General features: G+C 56.8%; 7 protein-coding genes across 7 annotated transcripts; 2 read left to right on the plus strand and 5 right to left on the minus strand.

The window, feature by feature from the left end:
• Window positions 1-301: 301 nt before the first annotated feature.
• Window positions 302-2256, minus strand: EX895_000845 (uncharacterized protein; the record flags this gene model as incomplete). Its single annotated transcript, XM_029881446.1, has 2 exons — window positions 302-1307; window positions 1421-2256. The coding sequence occupies 2 exons, from the start codon at window positions 2254-2256 to the stop codon at window positions 302-304; spliced, it is 1842 nt and encodes a 613-aa protein (XP_029742832.1).
• An 847-nt stretch (window positions 2257-3103) lies between these two features.
• Window positions 3104-4531, plus strand: EX895_000846 (uncharacterized protein; the record flags this gene model as incomplete). Its single annotated transcript, XM_029881447.1, has 1 exon — window positions 3104-4531. One exon carries the CDS (start codon window positions 3104-3106, stop codon window positions 4529-4531), a length of 1428 nt encoding a protein of 475 aa, XP_029742833.1.
• A 194-nt stretch (window positions 4532-4725) lies between these two features.
• Window positions 4726-6159, minus strand: EX895_000847 (uncharacterized protein; the record flags this gene model as incomplete). Its single annotated transcript, XM_029881448.1, has 1 exon — window positions 4726-6159. One exon carries the CDS (start codon window positions 6157-6159, stop codon window positions 4726-4728), a length of 1434 nt encoding a protein of 477 aa, XP_029742834.1.
• A 592-nt stretch (window positions 6160-6751) lies between these two features.
• Window positions 6752-7588, minus strand: EX895_000848 (uncharacterized protein; the record flags this gene model as incomplete). The annotated part of the gene is made up of 1 exon (XM_029881449.1): window positions 6752-7588. One exon carries the CDS (start codon window positions 7586-7588, stop codon window positions 6752-6754), a length of 837 nt encoding a protein of 278 aa, XP_029742835.1.
• Window positions 7589-8472: 884 nt separating this feature from the next.
• EX895_000849 (uncharacterized protein) lies at window positions 8473-11472 on the plus strand (the record flags this gene model as incomplete). Its single annotated transcript, XM_029881450.1, has 1 exon — window positions 8473-11472. The coding sequence occupies one exon, from the start codon at window positions 8473-8475 to the stop codon at window positions 11470-11472; it is 3000 nt and encodes a 999-aa protein (XP_029742836.1).
• Window positions 11473-11802: 330 nt separating this feature from the next.
• EX895_000850 (uncharacterized protein) lies at window positions 11803-13200 on the minus strand (the record flags this gene model as incomplete). The annotated part of the gene is made up of 1 exon (XM_029881451.1): window positions 11803-13200. One exon carries the CDS (start codon window positions 13198-13200, stop codon window positions 11803-11805), a length of 1398 nt encoding a protein of 465 aa, XP_029742837.1.
• A 1207-nt stretch (window positions 13201-14407) lies between these two features.
• EX895_000851 (uncharacterized protein) lies at window positions 14408-14791 on the minus strand (the record flags this gene model as incomplete). The annotated part of the gene is made up of 2 exons (XM_029881452.1): window positions 14408-14561; window positions 14655-14791. The coding sequence occupies 2 exons, from the start codon at window positions 14789-14791 to the stop codon at window positions 14408-14410; spliced, it is 291 nt and encodes a 96-aa protein (XP_029742838.1).
• Window positions 14792-18703: the final 3912 nt, after the last annotated feature.

An 18703-nucleotide genomic window follows, 5' to 3' on the forward strand; every position in this document is an offset into this window, starting at 1 on the left:
TCTCACTGTGCGCGCGCGTGCTTTTGAGCAAATTGACGCGTCCTCACCATTCGAAGCGTAAATAAGTGGTCCCACGGTTTGCTCGTCTCCGCACTGTCTTCCTGCTGCTACTCACCTCGCGCCACACACACCATCGACGACCACGAGAGCCACACAAATATCACGTAGATAACTTGTATAGATGGACGAAACAATGGACAAATGGAACGGTGCAAGAAATGGGCTAATCTGGAAAGAGCGAGAGAGAGTGAGCAAAAGAGCGACAACGGTGGTCGAGCCAAGCGGAGCCGTGCAAATCTCTCTAGTCGGTGAGAGTGCGGAACGTCTCGGCAATGTCCTGGTTGAGTTTGTCAAACTTCTTGGTGATGGCCTCCTCGCCGTCCTTGGGGCTCTCGAACTTCTGCTGCGTGAGCTGGTAGATGACGTCCTGGCAGTGCTCCTTGACCTTGGCCCAGGTCATGTCTGGGTTGTTGGCGATAGCGGCCTGTGCACGGTCGTGGAAGTCGACAATGTTCTTGAGCATGCCCGACGTCTTGTAGAAGGGGCAGTAGGCGTCGTACTCCGAGATACCGTTCTGCTGCAGGTAGTCGTCCTTCATGATCTTGGCCACATCGAGCGTCACCTTGTCGCCCTCACCCAGCGCCGATTTTCCGACCAGCTGCACAATTTCGGCCAGATCCGAGTCCTTCTGTAGCATGCTTTTGGCCGTGGTTCGCAGCGAGATGAAGCCGGGTCGATTCTTCTCATAGTACGGCTCGAGCGCATTGATGTAGTTCGAGTACGACACATCCCAGTTGACCGAAGGGAAGTGCTTGCGTTGTGCGAGCTTCTTGTCGAGACCCCAGAAGGCACCCACGATACCCAACGTAGCTGACGTGACCGGGTCCGAGAAATCACCACCGGGAGGCGACACGGCACCGACGATCGAGACGGAACCTTCACGCTCTGGCGAACCAAGACAGGCGACACGACCGGCACGCTCGTAGAAACTGGCCAGCTTGGCACCCAGGTAGGCTGGGTAACCGGAATCGGCAGGCATCTCGGCGAGACGACCCGAGATCTCACGCAGAGCCTCGGCCCATCGCGAGGTCGAGTCGGCCATCATGGCAACGTTGTAGCCTTGGTCACGGAAGTACTCGGAGAGCGTGATGCCCGTGTAGATGGACGCCTCTCGCGCAGCTACCGGCATGTTGGAGGTGTTGGCGACCAGAGTGGTTCGCTTCATAATGGGGAATTCCTCGCCTTCCTTCATCAACGTCAGCTCGGGGAACTCGGCCAATACTTCGGCCATCTCGTTTCCGCGCTCACTGTGAGAGACGCAAATGGAACGGCGAAGAGGGCAAAAAGTGGAAAGGCAAGAAGAGGGGTCAGTCAAACATTCTCGCTGTGATATCAAGGTCGATCGTTGGTCGCAACTTACCCGCATCCGACGTATGTGATGATGTCCGAGTTCGAGTATTTGGAGAGGGCCTGGGAAATGACGGTCTTGCCACATCCGAAAGCACCGGGGATAGCAGTGGTACCACCCTGGATACAGGGGAAGAGCGAGTCGAGGATACGCTGGCCGGTGAGCAGGGGGTTGTTGGCGGTCAGCTTTTCGGCGACGGGACGAGGAGCACGGACGGGCCAAATTTGAAGCATGGTGTGCTTCTGCTTCTTGCCCTGGAACTCGGTCTCGAGCACGACGTCGTCGACCGAGTAGGAACCCTTCTCGGCAATGTGGGTGATGGTACCCATGGCACGTGGGCCAAGCATGAGCTTGTGGTCTTTGAGCAGCGCATTCTCGTAGACGGAGCCGAAGATGTCACCTCCGCTGATGTGGTCACCAGTCTTGAGCTGGCCAGGGGTGAAGTCCCACGAGAGTTGACGGTCGAGCGCCTGAGTGTTGATACCTCTGGGGATGTAAATTCCACCGCTCTTCTTCATGATGCCCTCGAGAGGACGCTGGATACCATCGTAGATGTTCTCCATGAGACCGGGACCGAGCTCGACAGAGAGAGGCTTGCCGGTACTGAGCACAGGGTCGCCGACAGAGACACCCGAAGTCTCCTCGTAAACCTGGATGGTGACCTTATCAGCGTCGATTCGAATGATCTCTCCGACCAGCTCGTCGTGACCGACACGGACGAGCTCGTACATGCTAGAACCGATCATGTTCTCGGCGACAACGACGGGACCAGAGACACCGAAGACTGTACCGAAGCGGCGCTCGCGCTCCTCGTCGCGGATCTTAGGGAGATCCTTCCTGTCCGTCATGGTGGAAGTGTCCGGCTGAAGGCTGTGCGAAGCCGAGTGCTGAAAGGAACGAAGTTGAGATAGGGTGAGCTGACAGCTTCGAGCAGACGCTTCTGTGTCGAGCGAGCTGACTCAAAAGGCGAAAAGTGAAAGAGGGTTGGCAAAGGGTATACGAAGGTAAAGATGAGAGGGCAAGACGATACGATGATTCGACGAGGCAAGAAGTGGAGTGAGAGTGAGAAAGCGCCGTGTGCAAGCCGAGTTCGAGCGCCAAGCTGAGCCTGATTAGGCCTTTGTGCGAGAAACTCACAAATTCCTGAAATGCGTGCGATGCAGCCGACGCTCTCTCGCTCTCTCTCTCTCTCTTTCGCACTCGCCTCTCTGGTTCAAGTAGTGGCTCGTTCGCAGAACCACGAATTCGAGGAAAGCAGTCCGCCCCTATGCTCAGGCCCTCTCGCGCGTTAAGGCGCTGAAAATTTGTCTTGAGAGAAACAATGTCGACGTAACATGTGTTGGAATTGGTATTGCTCCACTTTTTGGTGATCGAGTCGGGCTCAGCGCAGCGTTGGAAAGGCGCGTGTTCGAGTTGACTGTGCGGGCGAGCCAAGTTGACGACGCCTTCTTGCCTCCACGAGCCATAAGTGACACCTTCTCTTTCACTCCAACCATCGTTCACCTCGTCCATCTTCCGTGCCTTTTCCACTGTCTGATCGACCGCAACATCATTCAGCTTTCTCACGTCAACCACAGCACATTAGACTTTTGCGCGCGGAGTCTTTGACCTTGGACCTGCGCCTTTCTCCCTTCGTCCAGCCGCCCCCAACTCACCCACCAGACGTCGCAGCCTAACACCAACTACACATACAACATGCCGCCCAAAGCTGACTGGGAAAAGTACAAGAAGCCCGATGCCGATTCAAAGGACGAGGAAAAGATTGTCGCGCTAGACGAGGGCGACATCCAGCTTCTCAAGACCTATGGTCAGGGTCCGTATGCTGCTTCGCTCAAGAGCATCGAAAACGAGATCAAGGAGCTGCAGAAGCGCGTCAACGAAAAGATGGGCGTCAAGGAGAGTGACACGGGTCTCGCACCACCAAATCTCTGGGATCTGCCAGCAGACCGACAGCGCATGGGCGAGGAGGAGCCTCTCCAGGTCGCACGGTGCACCAAGATCATTCGAGCTGAAACTGACAAGGACGGCGAATCGTCCGAGGGAGGCGCCGCTTCGGGAAGTGCAGGCGGCAGGTCGGGCGGTCTGGGTGGCTTGGGGGGCCTTGGAGGGTTTGGAGGCTCATCGCACCCCACCGCGGACGAGGAGGACAAATACGTGATCAACGTCAAGCAGATCGCCAAGTTTGTCGTCTCACTGGGTGAACGCGTAGCCCCGACAGATATCGAAGAGGGCATGCGCGTTGGTGTCGATCGAAACAAGTACCAGATTCAGATTCCACTACCGCCCAAGATCGACCCTTCCGTCACTATGATGCAGGTCGAGGAGAAGCCGGATGTCACCTACGGCGATGTGGGTGGCTGCAAGGAGCAGATCGAAAAGTTGAGGGAAGTCGTCGAGCTACCTCTGTTGTCACCGGAACGTTTCGTCAACCTCGGTATCGACCCCCCCAAGGGTGTGCTGCTCTACGGTCCACCAGGTACCGGAAAGACACTCTGTGCGCGAGCCGTCGCTAACCGCACAGACGCCACGTTCATCAGAGTCATCGGGTCCGAGCTCGTTCAGAAATACGTCGGAGAAGGAGCGAGGATGGTGCGTGAACTGTTCGAGATGGCGAGGACCAAGAAGGCGTGCATCATCTTCTTTGACGAGGTCGACGCCATCGGCGGTGCTCGATTTGACGACGGTGCAGGCGGAGACAACGAGGTGCAGCGAACCATGCTGGAGCTCATCAACCAGCTTGACGGTTTCGATGCGCGCGGCAATATCAAGGTGCTCATGGCCACCAACCGACCGGACACGCTCGACCCTGCGCTGCTGCGTCCCGGCCGTCTCGACCGACGAGTCGAGTTCGGTTTGCCAGACAACGACGGCCGCGCCCACATTCTGCGCATCCACGCCCGCTCCATGTCCGTGGAGAAGGACATCCGGTACCACCTCATCGCACGTCTTTGTCCCAACGCCACCGGTGCCGAACTTCGATCCGTTGCAACCGAGGCGGGTATGTTTGCGATTCGCGCACGAAGAAAGATGGCCACTGAACGCGATTTCCTCGATGCGGTCGACAAGGTCATTCGACAGGGCAGCAAGTTTTCGTCGACGGCTCTGTACGCTCAGTACAACTGAACTGCGCCCGGACTGTCTTTCTCACCAATGTACCATCAGTTTGTCCCTGCAAAACAGCTTCCTTCTCAGCACAGATTTCGTTTGTGTGTCAGGGTTGTGAGTCAGGTTGAGTTGGAAGCGTGGCATTGCGAGCAGCGGCTCGTGGGGTATCAATATGCTAGGGGAACAAATGTGTGCCGTCGTCGTTGCTGTGATTAATCGTGCTCATCTTCGGTGGTGCCGGGGCAGAGCTGTGCCAACTCTTCGGCGTCTCGATACTGACAGCCGCAGAACAAGCAATAGTGATGTGTGCGTCTCAGCCGGTCGAGCAGCAGATCGAGTTGCGCCTGTGGTTCGAGCCTGATGAACGTCTCTGCTTCCTGCAGCTGCTTGTTGTCCTCGGAGGAGAACGCGAGCTGCAGCAGCTCGACGGCGTGCTTGAACGATGCATCGGCGTGCATTTTCTCATCGATCGTTTCCGACTCAGAAAGCGAGGTGTGACCGGAGAGGAGGCGGTACAGATCGCTGTTGAGCCAGAGCGGGCTGTACTCGATGTGGAGGGAAGACTGGTCGACTTGGATGAGTGTCATGCGGGCGCGGGAAAGCAGGTTCGCCGTGTGGCGTTGGGCGTGTTCGTGCGCGATGCGCGTGCGGAAGTCTTGGGATTGCTGAGCGGTGGCGGTGGCAGGCTGTGAGGTGGCTTTAGCCCTGATGGCTGCAGCTACGTCGGGTGACGTTTTGGGGATCATGCCGATCCCTGCGCGTCGGTGGGGACCGAGCCAGCGCTGGTCTGGTCGGAGGGGCTCTATCCGCATCGGAGAGGAAGTAGCCTCCGTACGGGAATCAAAGTTCGCTGCGAAAGGAGCGGCGGAGACACCACCGGTCAAGTACTCGTCCTCCTCCCTTGCTTGCGAGGCTTCTTGCTCCTTTTGAGCTTCTTTCTCTTCGTCCGTGTCGAGCGATGCGGTGTCTGTGTCATCCGGTGGGCTTGTTAGCGGTTCTCCTACTGACTTGTCTTCTTCGTCCTCTTCTTCTTCTTCCTCCTCCTCCTCCTCCTCCTCCTCCTCCTCCTCCTCCTCCTCCTCCTCCTCCTCCTCCTCCTCATCGTTTCTCGCCGCGAATTCTTGCATCCTCTTCCCGAGCGCCTCACCGCGTCGATAGCCCATAGCCAGCATCATGCGCATCGCTTTCGCCGTACCATCCTCTGACGCCTCCCGTCCCTGCCCCTTTCCGGCATCATTCTCGATCAAGTCCCATCTCCTGGCCCCGTCTCTCCCCTCAGGAGGCAACCTCCCGCCACCAGCAATGATCTCGGCTTCCGCCAACAGATCTCGATCGAGGCCTTCCTGGCGCGCCTCGTCCTCTTGCTCCCTCACAGACCTGCGCGCCGCTTTGGCCGAATGATGCGCCTCAAGCTTCCTGCGTTTGTCCGTATACGTCAGCGGCTGCCTGGGCTCCTCTGTGACTAGAAATTTGTCCGACATGAAATCGTCGTCGTCGTTTTCATCGTCCGAATCTTCGTTTGGTTGAGCGGGGGCGTCATCGTGATCGCGCGCTGCAGAACGGTCGGTTTGGATCTCGGATAGGAGACGGAGCGGATCGAAGCGCGTCGACGACCTTGACGAAGGACCTGCTGCCTGCTGCTGCATGGAGATATACCTGACAGACTACCTATTGATGGTAGCGTGTGACCTGGCTGAGCGGGTCCGGCACATGGTCGGTTGAAGCAGGAGAAGGTGGTGGCAGCTGAATTGCGAGGGAAAAAACCTCCACACAAAACTGAGCACTGAACGCGAAAACGCAGGAACGCGGCTCTGAGGTTGGAATCAGCGTCTGCCACCGGAGCTACGAAAGTCTTCTCAAACTAAAGCGCAACCAACATAGATCTCAACTGGCTCACACGTAGAGGCGAAAAAGCACGACTGAAATGCCACTGCAGTGTCTAAAGATTCGTCCTGGGCTCCAAGAAGACAACGGCGTAATGTTACGGAGATGAGTATTAGATACAAAGCCCAAATGGGTAAAAGGGTAAGGGAATATGAAGAAAGAGCCGCCCGATACACTTGGGTCTGCTCGAGCCATGGGAGGAACAATCATCTTTCGCGACGACACTGGAGTGCTGGATCGGATAAGACTGTGCGTAATGGCCACCTCGTCGTTTCAGACCGAAGTGCCATCGCGCGGTGAGGGCATGGCCGCTCGCGAACCCTGTCAAGACTGTCGGCCAAATGCCATCCGCACTCAAAGCGACTTGGTGCGAGCCTTGTGACGTTCCTCGAGATCTTTGCCCACGAGCACCTTGGCAGCCTTCCAGAACTGAACACAGTTGATGATCTGCTTGGCAGCACAGATAGGGAAAGTGATCGCGCCCACGATCTGCGGCCAGCTAAGCTGCGGTGCCTGCTTGATGACATACGCGACCCACGGCGATGCCTTGAGCGCGGAGGGAAACAGGAAGAGCAGCGGCTCGATGTCCAGCCCAAACGGCCTCTTGTAAAAGTCCATGAGGTAGAGGCAAACAAAGAAAAGCTCGTTGCCGGCGCAAAACATGAAGAGCGTCCTGCTGTCGTTGTAGTAGTACCAGAGGATCTTGGAAACGTCCGAGGTGACGATCTTGTGCGAGGTGGACCCGGTGACGAGCGAGCTGTACATGTGGATGTAGTGCGAGCTGAAGTCGAGTGTAATGAGGCCCTGGAAGATGACAGCGCATCGTGGGTAGGCGGCGGTCAAGAAGCAAAGCAGACACGCCGTGGTGCAGCGGTCGGTGACCATGTCGAGAACAGCGCCGAACTTTGTCGACTGACCGAGCGCCCTCGCAGCCATGCCGTCAAAGGCATCGAGCAGACACGAAACACCGTAAAGAAGCGTGCAGACCTTGGGGTTGCCCTTCATAAAGTAAAGCGAAAGCGCGGCGAGGATGACGCGGGCATATCCTATCAAGTTGGGGACGAAGAGGAAGACATTCTCGTCGGCCTCGTTTGCTCTTTGCAGGAGCGACTCCGACTTGCCGCCTGCAGTGCCATTGGTGGCTGCCACATCTGCTGCTGTAGCTTTCGAGTTGCGTGTACTTCTTGGCATGATGGGTCACGATAGGGCTATATGCCTGGCACCAAATTCCTAAAAAAGAGATGGACTGCGCCGGTCAGTACCAAGCAAGGGTCCTTATCGCTGGGGTTTCTGCTGGCCGGGAATTTGCCGACTTCGAAGGTGTGCGATCACTGGCGACGTGTCCGTTGTAGAGCGATGCAATCGAGGTTGGTTGGCCAGACCAGCGTGGGAATGTGACGGACAGCGACAATGGTGGTGATGGTGGTGGTGTTGAAGTGGATGGCCTTGTGTGCGGATGGACCGTTTGCCAAAACGATTGTGTGGTTGGGCCAATCTGTCATTCGGACAGGCAGTCGCAGTGAGTGACGCACTACAAACAAATCTCTCGCTCTCTCGCTCTCTCTCTCTCTTTTCGGGATGAACCGAACCGGAATCCAAAGCAGTTCCTCTCCTCGTCGAGAGGTGGAGACAGTAAGTCCGCTGAGTCCATCCACAGCTGAGCCGAGTCGCCTGAAGAAAAGCAGGAATTTTCGCATCCAATGCGGTTAGCCAGCTTGACTTGGCGGCTCCAATAATTTCTCCGCTTCTGAATCGCCTTGTCCACCGCGTGAAATTCGCGTTGGATTTGAATTGTTAGGTTTGTGGAGTAGCTCGCTCGCTGTCTGTCAAAAGTGTTGGTCCGAGAGCCGAGCTTCTGAAACTGACACCCACACCTTCTCGACCTCAACCTCAGTTGACTTGGTTCATACCCGCATACTCACAACACCTAAAGAGCAACAGGCGCCACAATTTGGGCAGCTGGAGACGAGACAGATACTTCTTGTGGACCGACAGCATCTTCAGAGCATCTTCTCGCTGTTTCTACATCCATCGTACACGCATCCCTCCACACACTTGCGCCAGTCACGCCAGTCATGTCGGCTGTTGCAAGGTCACACACGGAGCCGACATCCAGTGGCCTTGACACTCTCTCTTCCGTATGCTACACAATACCATGGCGTCCGAAGAAGAAGCTAAAAAAGGCAGTATCAGGGTCGAGCAGTGCGCCGCAGGAGTTGCCTCATCGGCCGCCATTCCCTGTCCTCGCCGAGTTCGAAGCTGACGGCGACCCGGCGCGTGTCCGATACGCATCGTACCAGATCGCAGTCCACAGAACCGAAGCACTCTTCGACCGATGTATGGACGATGTCTACAGCTCCTTGTTTGACGATCTGCGCACCTTTTTCAAGGCACAACCAACGCCTTCTCATCCTGAGGCGTCCACTCTAGGGCAAGTTGGGATCACACAGGAGGATCTCTTTCTTCCCGGTTTCGAGAGCGCTGACGCAAGCCGGCCGAGCTCGAGCATCACTGGAGATTCAACGAAGAGTATTCAGACAGCTCTGCTCATCTCTACCTCGGCACCGTATCTGTCTTCCTTCTCGAACCGTCTCGTCTCCCAGATCTCCAACGCAAGTGTCGGTGGGCCCCCAAGTATTGTCGTCACGCTTTCCGCCAGCGAGTGCTCCAACCTGTACACTGCGCTTCGCCTTTTAGTAGCGCGCTTCATCGCTCAAGGCTCAGCCCTCGACTCGACTGGCCACGTCGACTTGACAGATGTCGAAGCTGCTGCCTTCGCGGGGAAGGTCGAGCCGGATCTTCATGTGCTCGGCTCGTGGTGGCACAACAAGTTTGTGCATTCAGAGCGACAGCCTAGACTGGTGCTCAACTTGCCGATGATCGAATCGGTCGAGCCGACGGTGCTGTCTGACCTCTTGTCGGCCTTGCAGACGTTTGTTGTTGAACCGTCGACCTCGACATCCTCGTCTCACGGCGCGGCTCAAGTATCGTTGTCCAGGCCGCAGCTCCTGCTGGTGCTGGGCATCACGTCCCCATCTGGAGGCCTGGCCGCTGTGTCCGCCGACGGCATCGGCGCTACTTCGAGCAGCTCCAACGCCACAGCAGCGCCAGCGCCATGGATCGACTACATCCCGCGCCAAGTTCTGCGCGTGCTCGACATCTCTCGCTTCTCCCTACCCAGCAAGGAAGTCGTCTGGTCACGGCTTGTGCAGACTTTCCTCACCTCACGTGAACTCCCGCTCTCGCTTGGACCGTCGACGTTCGAGTACATCCGCGAGACGTACTGGGAGAGAGACGCCGATCTGGATTCGGTTCTCGATGCGGTTCGGCTGGCATGCTTCATCCACTTTTCCGGGAAACCCGAATCTGTCTTCACCATCCCGGGACAGGCGAAGCGTGTGCGATTCTACAGCTGGACGCCCAAGATGGTGGAACGCATGAAAATCGCCTTCCTCACCACCGACGAAGCAGGAGACTTGGTGCTGCCACTGCTTACGCACTCGACCCGTCCATCCGAGCTAAACGTCAACAAATTCCTGGAAGAAGTGTCGCGCTCCGACCAGTTCATCCTCGGCGAACTTGACAAGCTGCGCCATCCGCGCGAGCTGCTCTGTTTCCGTCTGGAGTTCGCCGTCCGCTTCCTATTTCGCGCCTTTGAAGCGCTCATGCGCATCCAGAGTCGAGCCAGCACCGCTGCGCAGGCGTTGCACGCTCGCAACGCCGCCGCCTCCATGGCCGCACAGCAGGTAGCCGAGATGGACGAGCAGCGGCAGCTGGAGCGCGCGAGTGAGATCTTGACGCAGGTGGTCATGCAGTGTCTAAATGCGTCGGTGGGTTCATTGGAGGTAGGGAGGCGACCGCCTGCGGCGCTGACGCTGCGCAGTGGGCTGGCGAGGCTGTGCAATGCTGCGCGTCGGCTGTTGTCAGATGAGTTCGAGACGCTGCTGGATGATATGGTGGCTGCGGCGGAGGACGAGGTGGCGCGGATCGAGAACGCCATGGCTGAGGATGGAGAGGAGGCGGAAGAGGTGGAGGCTTGTCCGCCTGGACAGCTGCGGTCGGCGGGTGCATCAATCACTGCGCAGAGCGCACAATTCCTCGCGGGACTACGGACGTTCCAACAACGCCTTTCACAGACTATCGTTGCAGGTACGGCAGGCATCCGCGAGGACGAAGACGCCGAGATCGCCGCTGCTGCTGCCACCGCGGCTGCGGGCATGGAGAGCGCCCAGGCCGCGCAGCAGAGGCGTGAAGCGCGATTACAGCGCGTGCAACGGAAGCTGCTTATGGAGGAAAAGCTGCTCGGCCTGAAACGAGAGATCACCGACTGGATCGTGCACTCTGTCCACGACTTGGTGGATTGGAGACACCTCTCGCGCAGCTTCTCGGCGGCGGACAACGGCCCACTGCACCTACTGCGCGATATCTTCTGGGTCGACTGCTACGGCCCGCTCTCGACGCTATTAGACCCATCGACGCGGGCAGGGTTGACGCTACCGCTGTCCGAGCCGATCGAGTTCGTCGAAAGCCTTTACGACGCCGCGTTGAGCGTAGTACCCGAAAACGAGCTCGACGATATCGAGCTGGACAGCCTCAAGAAACTGCACGAGCCCGACGTGTGTCGCTTGTTCCAGCTGTACCTGGAGTGCGGCAAGTTTGTCAATTTGGCCGATTGGTATGATGCCTTCAAGCAGACGGTCGAGGTGGATCGGATCGCTGATGAAGCTGAGCGCGATCTACGGCGGGAGGCGTCGGAACAGCAAGAAGCGGAACAAGGGGAGCGAGTGCGGGACGGAGAGCCTGAGACGCCGTCGAGACGGCAGGGTACGCGCAAGCGGCCGGTCCACGACATGGCTGAGTCGGACGACGACTCGGACCTCCCTGACACGCCGTCCAAGGGTCGCCGTCGCGCCGCCCGGCAGCACGATGCGACGGCCACGCCGGAAAGCGAGTTGCAGAGCCGCTTCGCTCTCGCGCTCAACGAGCTGGCCCGCATGGGCATGATCCGCGGCACGCGACGTCGACAGGAACACATCACCAAAGTCATGTGGGACCTTGTGCCCGATAGCTTCTGACACCCAAATTCACTAGATGTTCAGCGCTTGTTCGGAAGCGAATGTTTGAAATTGCGTTTGAAAGCGCAACAACAGCAACGATACTTGAGGGTGACGCTTGAAGAAAGAACAGGTGACAGTCTGGAAAGATACATAAAAGTTACAATGAGGGGACCAACTTCCCGTGAACCACACGTGTGCACGTGCGTGTGTGAGTGCGTGTGTGAGGATACGTGTGTGAGGATACGTGTGTGAGGATAAATGTGCGTCGAAGTGCGATAGACCTACACAAAGGCGCGAATTGGAGAATCGAAGCCGGGCAGCAACTCGAAACGCTCGCATGGTGACATTCTACCCAAGCATGTCGTCTAAGAAGCTCTCGAGCCTTCCCATTTCGCCCGGCGTCGAAGGCATCGCACTCTTCTGCTGCGGCATGCGTGGCGGGTCGAAGCGGTTCGAGCCTCGATAGAGTTGTGGACTCGATCCTTTGCCGATGCTGCCGCCGTTGAGCCCGGCTGAGCTAAGCGAAAAGACCGACGGGTCCTTGCCGCCAGCCAGGCTGCGGTCATTGAGGCTGAACAGGAAGCTGTCGATCCGTTCGGTGCGAACGGCAGCAGAAGACGACCCGCCGGAGTGCGGTCTGTCGGCTTGCGAAGTGGATGTCGTTGTGGCTGCAAGAGGCGACTTGCGACGTCCAAAGGTGGTGCTGAAGCTGGACCGGCCCGAGGCGACCGAACTCGTTTCGGCATTGGCGCTGCTGCTGCGTGCCTTAGCCAGCGAGGATTCGATCTCGGCGGCGAGGCTGTCGGAAAGCGTGCCGGTGGCCGGGGCGCCATCGGTGCTGGGCATGCTTTCACCCGAAGAGCTCTTGCTGGATGATGGTGAAGCGGCATGAGGGCCAATCTGGATGGACGGGACTGTGCGTGTTTTGGCGTCCTGACGTTGACGCTCGCCCACACCATGACCTTGAAAGCGCGCTTTGAGCGCCCGCACCGCCTCGGCCTTCTCCTTCTCCTTTTGCAAAGCCTCATAGTCAATGGCGTTGCCGTCCGCATCGACGTTGAGCGCTTCCAAGGCTGCCTTTCTCGCCTCGTCCGGCGGCGAGTGCACAGCTCCACCTCGACCTTTGGCTTTTTGGCGTTGCCTTTCCTTTTCGTGGAGGTATGCCAAGCTGTGGTCAATGTCGTTCTCGACATCAGAGGCAGTCTCGTGCTGACCACGGCTGCGAGCAATTTCTTCGGCGATGCCGGCTTGTGTGCTGGCAGAGTCGCCCAACGCAGCAACACGAGCAACCAGGTTGGAAATGTCGACTTCGGGCTCTGGCTCTTCGTCGTCCGGTAGCCGAGGATCCTTTGCGGCTTCGAGTCGTTCTAATCTTGCGAGCTTGCTCTCTCCCAGCTTGCGCCGTGCGTATTTGCCTCTGGAAGGATTCGACGCATCTTGTTCGGGTCTAGGTGCTTGTGATGGGTCGGAGGCCGCAGCGGCCTTTGCGAGGCTAGGAAACTCTGCATCTCCGTCCTCGTCCTCGTCGCTGCTGCCGATCGAGCCATCTTGGCTGTCGCTGTCGCTGTCTGCTTGTTGCTGCCCGTCGTGAGACCTGTTCAAGCCATTGTTGTTGCGGCCATACTTGTTGGCGAAGCGAGTACGATAGCCCGGCTTGGACGAGGAAGGCTCGGTGTGCTCTGTGGTAGCCTTCTCAGAGTTGTATCGCCTGGAAGCTTTGGCTTTGTACTTGTTTTGCAGCACCATGTTTGTGGGGGTAGCCCGTGTCTGCTGGGCTGTGCGCTTGCAAAGACGCTACAGCCGCAGCCAGCTGAATGTCGACAGTGCGTCAAAAGCGGGTTGAGTCGAAGCTCGGCGCAATGATGGTGTAGAGATGTTGTGGTAGAGCACACGCAAAGGGAGACGAACGAGATTTTGGGGGTGACGTGCTTGCCCCTGCGTCTCTTCCGCGGGTGCTGATCGGGAGTGAGTGGTTCGCGATGGACGTGGAATGCAGTGCAGAGCGTGCTGCAGTTGAACTTTTTTAGCGGAACGTCAAAACGAGTTTTCGGTCGTCTGAGTTTCAATTCCGAAGGCGCCCTCGATGCGAGGAATTTGGCACGGCTTTGGCTCGAAAGTGACCATCAATCGCTGCCGTCTCGGTTGTGTGTGTGTGTCGCTTTGACTGAGAGTCGCAAGACTGTTCCGTCAAAATCGAGACGTTGGCGGACGGATGTGACGGTTTTGTTGTGCAATTATATGGTTCAAGGCAACTCGGTAGGCGTGGATGCCACGATGCGATGGACATTGATGCAGGCTGCGCAGCAGTGATGCATTATCCGATGACTGTTCTGCGCTGCCTGTCAATGGCAAGGCGACCCGAATTATGTTTGCTGTGAAGCCGAGGGTCCAGAGCGTGGTTTGCTTTTCTCTGTATCTTTTTGACAGGCGTGACTGGCCGTTGCCGGAAGGTGTTTGTAAGGGTGGGTGAGTTCTAGAAACAGAGATCGCGCGGCGCTCACTCGATGGATCGTGCGGATCGAAAAATCGTCACAGTGCGCTTCTATTAATAAACTCGATTCCCCTTCGACGTTCCAGGTCTTGGAACGCAAAAGCGACCATTCAGTGTCTCTGCCAATCCTACTACTGGACGAGATCAGCATGCGATTGACGTCCGTCATGGCTTGATCACAGTAAACGCTGTCGATGATCCCTTTTTTAGCTTCGGTCGAGGGTTCTCAAGGTTTTAGGCTCAGCAAGAGCAAGCGAAGGAAGGTGGCCAGACTTATCTCTGCTTTTTCACGGACCGAATCAAATCTGTTTGTTCGGTGTCGAGCTAAACGGAAACAAGCTGATCATCCATAAAGCGCATCGTTGTGGTGCGAGCCAGTGGGGTACATCGAATGCATGCGGAACGTCTTCAATCTCCTTGCTCGTGACAGCGTCCATGACGCTGTCTATGTCGGCATGGTAGCTAGCCTCTCTCTTTGGCGGCAAGGCTCTTTGTGACCGAGTCGATGTAGGTCTGCAACATCTCGTTGTCTGCTTCGGCCTTCTTGCAGTCGTCTTTTACCGTGCTGACGCGGCTGATGAGCGCACGCAGACCATCTTGCATGGCCATGATCTCGCTGCAAAGTCGATCGTCGACGAGTGTTGGTAGAGACAAAAGTGTCAGTAGACTGCATAATCCGTCACACACTGCATGCCAATCTCCCACTTACCGCACAAGCTTCTCCTTTTCAACAACCTCGTTGGCAGAGATTTCGGTCTCGGCCGTCCATGCTGCCGACTCTGTAAAGTCATCCGGAGCGACGACCGGCGACACTGTCGACGATCCTGTCATCGCATCGAGGTCCATCTTTTGTCGGCTCGACCGCTGATCGGATCGGCTTTTATTGAGTCCGACGTGTATGCGAGCGGCATCGGCAGCGATAGCCGGCGGTGTGAGAGGAGCAGACCCGCTGTCGAAGCAAAGATTTTGATATGAGATGTGGAGATGGTCTGTGGGCAGATGCGCAAAAGGAACTCGTTGCCTGGCACAATTGTTACGTTCGGGACTCGGGTGGCAGACTGATCCTTCACGGTTTGCAATGTTATTTCTCTGAGATCCAACATTTATAAGTCGCGAAAAGCTTTCGCTGGATCATGCTCGCCATAGTTCTCTGATAGTACCTTCGGCGATTCTTCTCACCTGTGTCTGGACCAACACTCGCCAACAGACCAGCAGGAAACCATCAAGGGCAACAGCCTCGCTGCGAATCATCCAACGAAGTTCAATAAACAAGATGACGTCTCCAACACGAAAGCCGGTCTTCTCTTCGGTCTATACCGCGGCGAGCTAGAGCGAAACCCAGAATCAAAGATTCATGCTCACTGCACCGGCCCCAGCCAATTAGAGGTTGTGGAGAAGTTCTGTATGTGGGGGCGCTGCCATCAGCTGCTCGACGCTCAAAAGCTTATCCACCACCAAGTGAAGCGAAGAGTCTAAAAGGAAGCATTCCCCGCCGCGTCTCACCTCGTTAGAGAGCATGAATTTTTTCTAGCGCGGGGGCAGTGGCAAAGACATGAAGACGGACGAACTACGGTGAGATAGCTGGATGTGCTACAAATCAAGTCTCCCGCCGCTGACCCAATCGGCAGCACAAGGCAGAAAAAGCGCAGCCTGACTGGTAAGCTGTTGTTGCAAGATCGATCAACGTCGCTGCCCACACAAACGCCGTCCTTATCTTGCGGCATTTCGAACCGCCAGAAAAGTGCTTCGCCATGTTCCTGAGTTGCATTGCCGTCAGCTCGCAAGAGGCGGTGAGAGTTTCCCATGGCGTTGCGTCGGGGTTGCTAGTCGCAGTCGTGTGGCTGGTCGGCACGGCACGGCACCGAGTCGACACGGCGACCCAGAGTCAAGACCCGAGTCCCCTTGCTTCTTCCTGTAACAGGCCAGCCGAACCCCAACAAAAACTTTACTTGACTCTTGTTGCCACTGAGGAGGCAACGAGAGCGCGGAGTCCGTCTGCCCTGACTGTGAGGCTGTAGGCACGAGCGTTTTGCGGGGAATTTCTGTTCCACGTCGCCACCGCCGAGCCAGAGATCCGAGTTCTTGCAGGGTTTGGACGGCAGCGCTTAGTAGGCTCGGTAAGCGAACAACAGTGGCTACTGATACGACACGAGAGCTCAAGTTCGAGGTGGTCTCCGTAGTTGCTGACTCGCCAAAACATCGCTGAAACCGTCAGGAAGGCTCCTTGCATAGCTTACAGAAGCACAGGTGAGAAGAGTAGTCGCGTGGGTTGGCCGGGGCTGGCTGAGTCTTGTCTCAAAGAATTGGCGCGTCTCGGGAAGGGCAAGGAAGCGGTTAAGCGCTAAGTCTGCCAAGACCCGTCCTTCTATGCTGCTTTCCTATACGCAGCCTGTTTCATCTGCAGCAGCCTGCAGCCTCGATTTCCGAGCCACAAAATTTCCTGTTCCGCAAGCCTGCCCTGCAGAGGGATTTCCTGATACAAGTACAGGAAGGAAATTTTCACCGACGGCGAATTTCTCAACAGCGAGGCTCTAACAAATGCTAGTCCAAAAGAAATTGGCCGTTCGTTGTTGCCCTTCGCCTTTTCCTTCTCCCTCACAACGAGCGACGCCTTCTCCTCCCCCCACGTCTCTGTTCGTCCTTGCAGCTTGCAGCTCGTCTGGTCTTGCACGACGGTCTTGTTTTGGATTGAGGGGCTCCGTGGGACAACAAAGCTGCTTTTGCACATGTGCTCAGTATGGAGCTCCAACCAGTGGGTTACTCGCCGTGCCATGCCATGCCCTGGGTTGAGTTTCCGCTTCCCACGCATTTCCTGCCTACCCATTGCTTGCTCTACCCTACGCCAGAAAACTCCGACGTAACAATTGTGTGTCTGTCCCCGTCCCACTCACCGAAAGGGGGCTTGCTTGCTCATTGTTAGTTCGATTCGGCCGGCCTCTGTGCGGATGCGCGAGCGGGAGCGGCAACAGCCCGGATTTGCATGATCGCGGACGGTGTCCATATCCGTTCAGGCGAGCAGAGGTACGAGACCCGGGTCCTCTTTCCTCTCGTCAGGTCTCAGATATTTAGTTGCAAGAAGCACATTGCGATCGCGATGCATCTTCGCTTCCGCTATCGGTCTCCGCAAAACCTGCAACCCGTGCAGCTGTCGTGCAGTCGACATCCCGGATTTTGTTTTGAAAATAAATACTTTCCATTGTTGTTCGTTTTGCTTGCTCGATTTTGGCCCTTTCGTGCTGCTGTTCACGCTTCGAGCTGCTGCAGTGGATCGACACGCAAACCAAGTCAAGGCTGACCACAATCCGGCTCGGAGTTCGAACCGGAGCCAAGAAGCTCCCACTGCAAACACCGCCAACCCCCGCTCGAGCAGCTGCTGCACCTCGCACCAATCAAAGCTCGTCATCGTGCGCAAGTCGATTGCAGCTGAGTCGGCCGACCCCTTTGTCCCCGTGCCCAGATAGAGACGAACGCCTGACCAACTGTTCGCCTCGTTGGTTCGTAACGGTGCTGACCGAAGACGGCAGCCTCTTGGCGGTTGGGCGACGGTGGCAGAGGCTGGAATGTTCCATCGCAGACCCCCATCGAAACGCATCGGCTCAGGATGCACGCGGTAGGTGGCTGCGGTACACAAGGTCGAAGCTCGGCAGAACAGATCGACACGAACGTCGATGTCAAAAAGGAAGAGCCCTGAGATCGGCGCTCGCCTAGCCTCTCCTGGCTCCAAAGCAGCGTATTGGACGTGGTACGTTCACCTCGTTGGGGTCGACGCTGACGTGAACAGTCCGGAATCTCCTCTCCTCGTCATGCGTTTCAGGTAGCAACCGAACCCCGGATTCGCACACGCCTGTGGAGAAAGCTCACATGACTGAACCCTTTCGGGATAGGTTGACCGGGCTGCCGCTTACGCTGACACGCTCGAGCATCAATGGCCGGGCTTGTCGTACATCTTACGCACAATTCAGCCCACGAGCCAACCAAAAGCCTGTGAGGAGACAGCCAAACGCATAGTGGATGTCTTGTAGCCAGAAAGAGGTTGTAAGGAGGCGCAATCCACCACCAGCAATGAGCGGCTGGGTCAATACTTGGATGCTACAAGACCATCTGGCAAGCAGAGCGAAGCAGCGTGAAGCAGTCTCGCAGGCTCATGCCGAGCGTGTCTTGAAACTCGTGCCGCGCTCCGCCGTCATCGTCAGCTGCATTGCGCGCCTACTTGGTCTCAGTCCTTTATTTTCGAATGCTGTTTATTCCTTCTCTCTGGTCGCTCTCTTTCTGGCTTGGCGCATTGTGCAGCGGTTGACAAGATCCAATCTCAGGGTACGTCGATACACCCTGTGAAGCTCGGATCCTGGCAGAGTCGGATCGGATGATTCTAGCTCAAGAACAGACTTTATCGATGACTGAGGCAAACACAGAGCGGTAAATTTCGTGCCTAAAAGAAGTGAAATTCCCCGCCAAAAATCCCGAACTCCAAACAAAGACTGGGAAATTTCCCAAGAAGGCGCAGTGTGAATCGCGTGCTTTTGCGTGAGTACCGTCGCGGCTGCCGCCTTTCGAAAAGCAGACAGACAACCTTGGCCCTTCGCAGGCTCCAAACATACCGTTGTATCGTGGATATCGCTTCTATCATTGCTGCCTCGGGCTAGAGCACACATTCACCATAACATTTGACGTCGGTGACAGGTAGATAACGAGAGACCGAGCGCTGCTCTTCTGACGTGCTTGCTGTCAGTCAGACGCCGCCGCCACCGCCAAGATGCC

This window comes from Sporisorium graminicola, chromosome SGRAM_1 (genome assembly GCF_005498985.1).
Source record: "Sporisorium graminicola strain CBS 10092 chromosome SGRAM_1, whole genome shotgun sequence".
Lineage (NCBI taxonomy): Eukaryota > Fungi > Basidiomycota > Ustilaginomycetes > Ustilaginales > Ustilaginaceae > Sporisorium > Sporisorium graminicola.